The sequence below is a fragment of the Poecilia reticulata genome, linkage group LG23, assembly GCF_000633615.1.
Source record: "Poecilia reticulata strain Guanapo linkage group LG23, Guppy_female_1.0+MT, whole genome shotgun sequence".
NCBI lineage: Eukaryota > Metazoa > Chordata > Actinopteri > Cyprinodontiformes > Poeciliidae > Poecilia > Poecilia reticulata.
In genome coordinates, this window is record NC_024353.1 from 16,177,875 (window position 1) to 16,186,769 (window position 8,895).

The 8,895-nt window shown below is 43.3% G+C and overlaps 1 protein-coding gene across 1 annotated transcript; it reads right to left on the minus strand.

The window, feature by feature from the left end:
- Window positions 1–201: 201 nt before the first annotated feature.
- ddx51 (DEAD (Asp-Glu-Ala-Asp) box polypeptide 51) lies at window positions 202–8,619 on the minus strand. The gene is made up of 16 exons (XM_008401467.2): window positions 8,391–8,619; window positions 7,787–8,121; window positions 6,086–6,210; window positions 5,852–6,002; window positions 5,210–5,355; window positions 5,054–5,125; window positions 4,872–4,978; window positions 4,025–4,133; window positions 3,784–3,929; window positions 2,572–2,764; window positions 2,370–2,485; window positions 2,126–2,242; window positions 1,037–1,138; window positions 879–942; window positions 480–614; window positions 202–347 (listed from the first exon to the last, which is right to left on the minus strand). Exons 1-16 carry the CDS (start codon window positions 8,411–8,413, stop codon window positions 327–329), a joined length of 1,962 nt encoding a protein of 653 aa, XP_008399689.1. The 5' UTR covers window positions 8,414–8,619; the 3' UTR covers window positions 202–326.
- Between the last annotated feature and the right edge of the window lie 276 nt (window positions 8,620–8,895).

Sequence of the window (8,895 nt, forward strand, 5' to 3'; positions counted from 1 at the left end):
ACTGTAGTATCTATGTGTTTATCTGTGTTCTGCAGAAACGTCTTAATAACTAATTTAGTTCAACACTGAAACAAAGACAGTGAACCTTGAGAAACATGGTAGGGGATCCTTCAAAAGAATCATAGAACACCTTTAGGATCCGAAGGAACCCCAAAAATGTTCTGCAATGAAATTTTAAGATTAAGAAAAATGAGAAATAACTGCAGTGATTATATGAGCTTTTATTAAATGAGCTGGTAGGTAAAAAAACATCTGTGATAATTTCCAAAGACGGCATTAAAACTGAAGCTCAGGTGAAACCTGACAGCAGCAGAAGACCTGAAGCTTCAATGTCTTGATTTCTCATCCTGCAGAAAGAAAGACAGAAAAATACAGTTTGTGTTTTAATCACAAACTGTATTTTTGTGAATAATATTCACTCTTGTGAATATTATTCACAAGAGTTTGAAGCAGCTTGAACAGTAAAATGAGGCAGTAACCTTGATGACGTCAGCCAGCTCCTGCAGGACCCCTTCATATCGCTCCTCCATCCCCTTCAGGCATTCTGGTTTTACTAACTGCTTCTGAATCCCGGGGCTTCCTGCCTCCATCACCATCCGAAGGAAATTATTCTCCTGATGGAGGGAAGAGAAACTCTAACTGCTAAAGAGAAGCATTCACTCTGGTCTGTCTGTTACTGATTGTCATTTCAACCATGGACACTATTATTTTGGCCAGAATTTAAAACAGGGCTAATCTCCTTAGGAACTCAATCATCATGTACAAACCATATGAACCTATTTTAAGTAGGAATAAAAGTAAGGGTGTCCTAATTTATTCTTGACAGAAATCCCTACTCTCTTCCTCCCTTTCTTCTCATTCCAGATCAGTGACAGTACCTGAACTCTGAACAGAAAGGTGAAGGCCAGTCCAGGTTTTCCAGCTCTCGCTGTTCTTCCGATCCTACGTGACGACAGACACCAGGACAAAAACGTGACTTTCTGACAGACGGGGACAGAAGGGACAGTTTGAAGGATGAGACAGCGGAGCAGCTGACCTGTGAATGTAGGTTCTGATGAACTGCGGGGCGTCATAGTTGACCACACATTTGACATCTTTGACGTCGATGCCTCTGGCAGCTGCATCTGTGCTGATCAGCCTGCAGGAGGACAGATCAGGTTAATACAGCAGAGAGGTCATACGAGCTGCAGCACAAACAAAGCAAGACCAGAGAAACAGAGACGTCAGATTCAGGAAAAGTCGCCATCTGCTGTGTGGATGTAAGTGATGTAAAATGGCTGTTTTGCTCTCTCAACTCAACAGGAAGATGAAAGAACTCAACATTAATTGTCAGAGAGCAGAGAGGTTTTAATAACCAGCTGCAGCATCACGACATGGCTCATGCCACCATGTGGAATGAATACAGAACCACCGGCTACTGGAGGACAAACTGACCACTTTTCTCTCACTTACTTCTTCTACTCTAACTTACAATTTTTGATGTTATTTCAACTGTTAACTTTCTGTTTTCTTTCCTTGTTTTTCTCTCCATAGCAGCTAACCCTGGCCTGGTGTTCTGTTGTGGATGTGGTGTCTTCCTGGAGGATGGGATTGGTTGAGATAATGCTGCCAAAAAACAAACATTCTCTCTACTGCTGTTAACATTTTGCATTTCCTTAACACAGAACATTCTCCTCATCAGTTCATCTGTTTCTGCTTCGTCTTCTCAGACCTCCAGTCAGTTGCAGCAGACGGCAGCTTGCACTGAGTCAGGTTCTGGTTCTGCTGGAGGTTTCTTCCTGTTAAAGTGGACTTTTCCTCTCTAGTCACTAAATTCATAGTTAGCATGAAGACTTGCTGTAAGCGACCGTCTGCTGTCACTGGTTCAGGGGGGGGGGGGTGAGTGCTGCATGTCACTGACTCGATGGAGTCTGAGTAAAAACTTTTCCAACTAATCTGAGTAACAAATTGAGCTTAATGAACTGTTTGATAACTCGGATCAATGTGAGACTGAATTGAAACAACTATTTTTGTAAGTGGCATTTGTGGTGAAATGCTGGCGTCGCTATAGGAATAAACTGAATTGACTCGCTCTCAGTTACTGGATCCATTCCCATGTCAGTGGTCCAGTGTGCTTGTGACTCACAGCTGGATCTTCCCCTTTTCAAAGTCCTTCAGGGTCTTCTTCCTCTCACCAGGAGAGAGGCGTGACGAGAACTCGGCCGCCTGCACTCCACCAAACAGCTTCACCAAACAGTAGAGTCTGGAAGGCAGATGAGACGGATCAGACGACACACAGAGACACGAGTCAGTCAGTCAGTCAGTCAGTCAGTCAGTCAGTCAGTGAGTCAGTCAGTCAGTCAGTCAGTCAGTCAGTCAGTCCCTCCAACCTGTGTGCCGTCTCTCTGGAGTTGGTGAAACAGAGGATGGGGCGGAGCTTCAGATACAGGATGAAGTGAAGGATGAGCAGAGGCTTCTTGTTCATCGTACATGGAACATAAAACTCCTGCAGACCAAGAGGAATCATGTCAGAGTTTCTTTCTCCAGTTCCAGTTATCGGTTTGCCCGTCAAGTCAAAAGGCGGCGTCTCACCGTGAGGCCCTGGGGGAAGTCGAAGCACTCGTGTTTGTGGGTGTTCTCTGCTGGCGTCGTGCTGCTGGGGGGGCCGTGAACGGAGCTGAAGAGCTGGGGCTGGTGGAGGCCCAGCTGCTGCAGCTTCTCCGGGTTCTGGGTGAGCGTGGCGGAAAAGAGCAGCTTCTGGAGCGGCATCTGACCTGGAGACAGACTGAGACGAGACGCAGCGCGACGTGAGGACACGATGTAGACGTTTCACTAACAATACGACTCAATCTATTACAGAATGAACCACCAGTCCTCTGACATTACAACTGTTTAACAGCGTTTTGGGCCAAAATGCTCAGGCTGCAGCCGTACATTAGCTTAGAAATCTGGATTGATAAAGTAATCGATTTATTTTATTATTACTTTGAGGTAGATAACACTGGTCAACAGTCAAAAAAAATTGTCTGGGGTTTTTTGATTGTTTTAGGGTCATTTTGATGAGCTGAATCCAAAAGTCACATTGGTTTTGCTCAATCAGGTCAACTTTCTGAACTATGGAGCAACAAGAGCATCAAAATGCAGGACTTGTTCTCCCATCTCGAGGATCTGATCTATTGATTCATCAGGACAGGAAAGAGACGGAGGATTTTACACAATGAAGACCTAATGTTCAATTCACATGTACTTACCCTGATCAGTGTTTATTATCCAATTTACAGAAATTCAAGTTTGCAACATTTAATTAACAGTCTATTAAAAAAAATTCTCCTAAAACCTTGAGATGAGAAATATTAACAGAAATGATCTGATAATGTCACAAAAAATGTCATCAGTTTAGTCAGAACATCAGATTTCTCTAAATAAAATAAAATAAATTAAAACTTGAACTGATTGAGAAAAATTTATGTTATTTTTGGATTCAGAGGAGCAAAATAATCCTAATTCAGTTGAAAAAACATAGATAATTTCCAAAATATATTTTTTGTAACCCCTTGTGATCAGGTGGAAATTGGAAATGATCTTAAATAAACCGAGGCTGAAAATGTCAAGTAAACTTCTTCTTCTCCTCTTCACTGTGTAGTAAGTAGAGTAAAACAAATTAACAGAATGAATTACAAGACTCTCATCTGAACATTCATGACGTTTTAAACTGGAATCTCTGTGGTTACTCTGAATAATCTGTGAATAAACCTTCATCTGAATGCTGCCATGCAGACAGACTGCTGGTGTTGTCTGACCCACCTGGCTGCTGTGATGCATGCCGGCTCCGTCCTCCTGAACAGGGTTCTGTCCTCTGGTCCAGCCGCTGAGCAGTACACCGCCTTCAGCACCTGGCTGAGCCACAACTGGTGCATGCTGTCGATCATCCTGTCGGCCTCGTCGATTATCTGAGACGCAGGCAGAAAAACGCACGCAGCACAACATCAGAAACCAAAGAGTTCTGCTCTACGCAGCGAGAATACTGGGATTTTTAGGGACCTACCAGAAACCGGAGATGTTCCAGACAAAAGTCTGGGTTTTTGTTGATGTGATCGACCAGTCGACCTGGAGTAACGACGACTATGTCTGCCGTGCTGCACCTCACACTGCCTCTGAAGCAGACAGCAGGTTGTCGGCTTTGGATTTGCAATACTGCTTTTTTAAATGGGCACTATTGTATATTTTCCAGGCACAAAATGTCATTTTATAGCACTAATCAAGAAGCTTCACCAACTTCAGCTGTTATAAAAATGCTGCACATACCAAACATGATATGTTTCACTTTGTAATAAAACATCTTGAAATTGGGCCTCCGCCTCTTTAAGGAAATCCTACTCTTTCTGAAACTCCGCCTTCAGGAAGTCATCACAACATGGCTCCTCTATCAACTCTTAAACATAGTTTTTACCAGCGTTTCACTGAGCAGTAGCTCCTACAATGAGCTCAGCAGATGAACAGTTCCACCAAATGTTTGCTAATTGCTGCTGGCTAGTCTGAGGAGCTGAAAGGGGGGAGAGGAGCTCTGTGAGGTGGAAGAAAACTACAGAGCTTGGAAACTGCAGCTCAGAGGAGGGGCTTTGTCCTCGAAGGCGGGGCTAAGTCCAACCAGCCGTTTTGTACAGCTGAATGGTTGCCATGGAGATTAAAGGATTTCTCAAACATGGATGAAAGAATCAAGGCAACACTCCAGACATGTTTTGATGAGGGAATAACATCACAACATGATGTAAAGCTAAAAAATGTCAATTTTACAGAACAGTCCCCCTTTAAAGTTACTCACCTTGAAAACGTTCATTACATTTCAGGTTAAACCAATAAATGAAGACTTGCTCTTAGTTTGCCCTCCTCACCGTTGCTCCGAAAGCGAAGCGCACTCTGCAGCAAACGACCTCTGACCCCCCAGCATGACCACTTTCACAGGAGTTCCTTCTGCGTACGACGCAAACACTTTGAAGACCTGAACCAGACACACATTAAGGTCAGAACACTGTGAGGGTTTTAGAATGTGCAGAAATGGTTAGAACGTTCTGACCTGCTGGGCGAGCTCTTTGGTTGGCAGCACGGCCAGAGCCCGGATCTCACACACTGTCCGCTCCATCAGAACCTGCCAGGAAACACACACGTCGCTGGGAAAACTGCTCCAGCAATGCTTGATCAAAGCACCGCAGAGGAAATGCTGGCTGCTCACCTGAATGACAGGAATGACGAAGGCCAGAGTTTTTCCGCTGCCTGTTGGTGCAGAAACACAGAGATCTCTGGGTCTGTAGCCTCCTCGACCAATCAGAAGTCCGTGCTGAGCGCCCTCCAATATGGCCGGGATCACCTCTGCCTGCACTGAAAACAGATCACAGCAGGGTTATGACTTAGACTGTGAACGATCAGCCACTTTCATTAAGTAAAATGAGGAGGACAGAGCAGTAGAAAAGCTTATGACGCCTGGACTGAAACATCTGTTCCAGTCATATTGCACCACTTTACCATCACATGTCTGACACTGCTTGATACTTTAACTAGGCCATATTTGGTTAGATTGGATGATTGTACTCACAGGTTGCATTTCTTATCATCATTAGGAGGTATAAAAGGCAAACAGGAAATAAATTAACAGTAACAGTCAATTTGCATACAACTTGGTTAAAACAATGTATCTGAGGCCCTGGGGATTCTTACATGGCCACCTTCTCTCTCACTGCAAGTCATTTCCTATCTACAGGGTTGGAGTTAATAAGCAGAGCTATGATGAAGCATACCACAGGCTTCATTGTCAAAGGCTGTTTCCCAAAGTAACCTACAAATAACCCTGGCTGACCCCTGGGTGAATCTACTGTACCTGGAAAAAAGTGCTGGATTCCATTCGCCTCTAGTTTCCTGAGGAGCTGAGCAGAAACCCCAGACACAGAGGAGACAGGAACCAGGTTGCATTTAATGTCTCTGTGAATGACGTCGGGCTCAGCGAGCCACTGAGGCAGGACCCGCTTTGCCTGGAGAAAAACAAAGAATGTGGAATAAATGTCAGGAATCCTTATTTTAGTGTAGCCATGAGGTTTTTCTTCCCTGATCGTACCTTATGGACAGGTCTGCTTTCAAAACCGCCGAGGACACGGAATCCTGTCGCTGGCTCCTCCACTTCCTGTTCCTGCTCTGTTTCACACCTGCAGCTCTCTGGAGAAACAGCTGCCACTGACTGACCTGAGATCCAAAGATAAAACGACATTAATGGAAGAAAAGTTACACAAAAAGTAAGAAGGCATCAAAACATTACTGTGTGACAGACAAAATATTCATTCAACATTTTTGCTGATTTCCTGCCCTCTTGCAAAACACATCTGGAGCTCAGTTTAGTTTTACCTGGTTAAATAAAGGAAAAAAAGTGACAAAAACAACGACTAAGTATTCAGGTGACAACTAACCAGATGACTCCCACATTTCAGTCACATGGAAGCCTTTTGTCATCCTTCCTGTATTCTGACCATTTTTGTTTGCTGCTCCAACCTATAGAGCTGGTGTTAACCTGCTACATTTGGTGCTTCGAGCAGGATAAAGTTCTCAAGATGGACCCAGATGGAGAGACGTGCCCTAACAGGTGACCTTTATGGCAAACATGCTAACCAATATGATCTGATGTCCTTGAAGTCATCTACCCATGTCGTCCCTTTTTAGGGAAATGCTACAGTGGGACACCTACAGCCTCTCACAGCCAGCAGGGGGAGTTCAAACAGCAAAGACACTTCCTGTTTGCAGTGATGGAGTTAGAACACACCTGCTCTGCTGGGAAGAAGTAAACAGAGTGGAGGATTTCACAGCGATCGTTCACCTGAATTTACCTGCTGGGAACCTCAATCCACTCACTGCATCCACAATTGAGCAGGTAGAAAGAGAGACGCTATTCCAAGCAAAGCTGCCTCACAATATAATATTTATTGTTTACTTGCAATCCATAAAGTATCACAATATGGATTGCACAATTCTGTGTTTAGTTTATGGCTATCTTTAAAAAGGAGTGTCAGGAGTTATTAATGGTGTTTATTAGGGATGCACAATATTATCGGTATGGTATCGTATCGGCCGATAGGGTTAGGGTCATTCGGTCAACATAACTCACTGATATAAAAGGCGACGTTTTGTATGACAAACCAGTGACAGTGACGTCTGCAGCACAGCACAACATTAAATGTGTACTGTTTGAGGTGATCCCCGCCTCTCGCCCGGAACGTTAGCTGGAGATAGGCACCAGCACCCCTCCTGACCCCACTAAGGGGCAAGGGTGTAAGAAAATTGATGGATGGATGGATGGATGGATGTTTGAGTGTTGTTATTGGCTTAGAGAGAGCAGATGTCAAGGATACATTTGACATTAAACATAATGTAAGTTGAAAGTGTTACATCATTTTCAGCCTCCTTTTTAGCATTTGCATTTGGAAGCAGAAGAAACTGACAAAGATAATGCAGCATTTTAATTCCACAGTAGAGAAAGCCATATAGTTTCAGTAAGTAGGTATAGGAAAAAGTATTGGTATCGGTTATCGGCCAAATGGGTTTTAATATATCAGCATATCGGCTATTGACCAGAAATCCAATATCGTGCATCCCTAGTGTTTATTCTTGTTAGTTCCATCTGTTTATGGCAAAACAGTTGCTAGTAGTTAGTTCCAGTTGGTATGCTCAACAGACATCTTTTAGACTGGGATCTCTTCAACATTGATTTTACATTAAACATTAAATCTACCAGGGCATGTGCGCCTAATGAAGAGAGAGAAAATCCCACCCGATTCCTGACTCCTCTGCTTCTTATCCGCAGCTCCCTTTCTCTTCTTTTTCCCTGAAGGCTCAGAGCTGGTAGAGTCTGCATCAAGCAAAACTCCCGCTGTTGATTTCCTCTTCTTCTTCTGCTGCTGCTGTTGATGCTTTTCACTGCTTCGTGTCTCGTCTTTGGTCTCTGACGGAACTTCCTGCTGCTCGGTTTCTACTTCACCAGTCCATTCTCTCTGCTTTGCTAAACTCTGTCTTTGCTTCTGTTTCACCTTCTGCTGCAGTTTGGTCAGCAGCGCTTGGGAATGGGACACCTTGGAGATGACGCCGTCCTCGTCGTCTCCAAGATACCTGAAAAGATGAATAAACTGATGTTACAACTACTGGCTGCTTTCAATACTACAGACTTATAAACTCTTCAGTAGATCGATATTTGATTTCTGTTGCTTGCAATGTTGTTCCATCTATTCAAAAGCTACAAAACATATTTGTTGTATCAATTTTTGATCTATCCAGTCCAAGTTGATTTTCTATTTTCTTTTTTAGCTGTTTTATGTGTACTAACTAGAAACTGACTCAGTCTGACACAAGATGCTCCAGGACTAATAGGTTGTACTTACCTGTTGACAAGAAACAGAGACATTTCTGCTGGAAGACCAAAGCATTTAAACTAAAATAATCCTATTCAAACTACCAATAGCGGCGTATGTCTCCTAGAAAAGTCACCAATTACTTAGATTCAACAAGACCCAATACTTGTTCTTCTTTCAAATAGTTTCTGTCCTAGTTTAAGAAAAACGCCGCCATACTTTGTGTTATTCTCATTCTTATTCACGTGCGTCAAACGCGGGCTTATGACGCAACCACGTCCGTCGCACTTGTTTGACGATCTTCTGGACGCGACTAACTGGCTAACCACTAACTCTTGATACTTATCTATTTATTGAGATTAATAATCAATATAACTTCAGCTTTCATGAGACCATATTTGACCTATTTGTGGCATTTGATATTAGAAGACAAAACATAAATAGTCATTCCAAAAATATTACATCCTTATTTTTCCCATTACCGTGTGTGGTTCAGTCCCCGTGATGACGTTGTCCAATCAAATTAAAGCGGTGC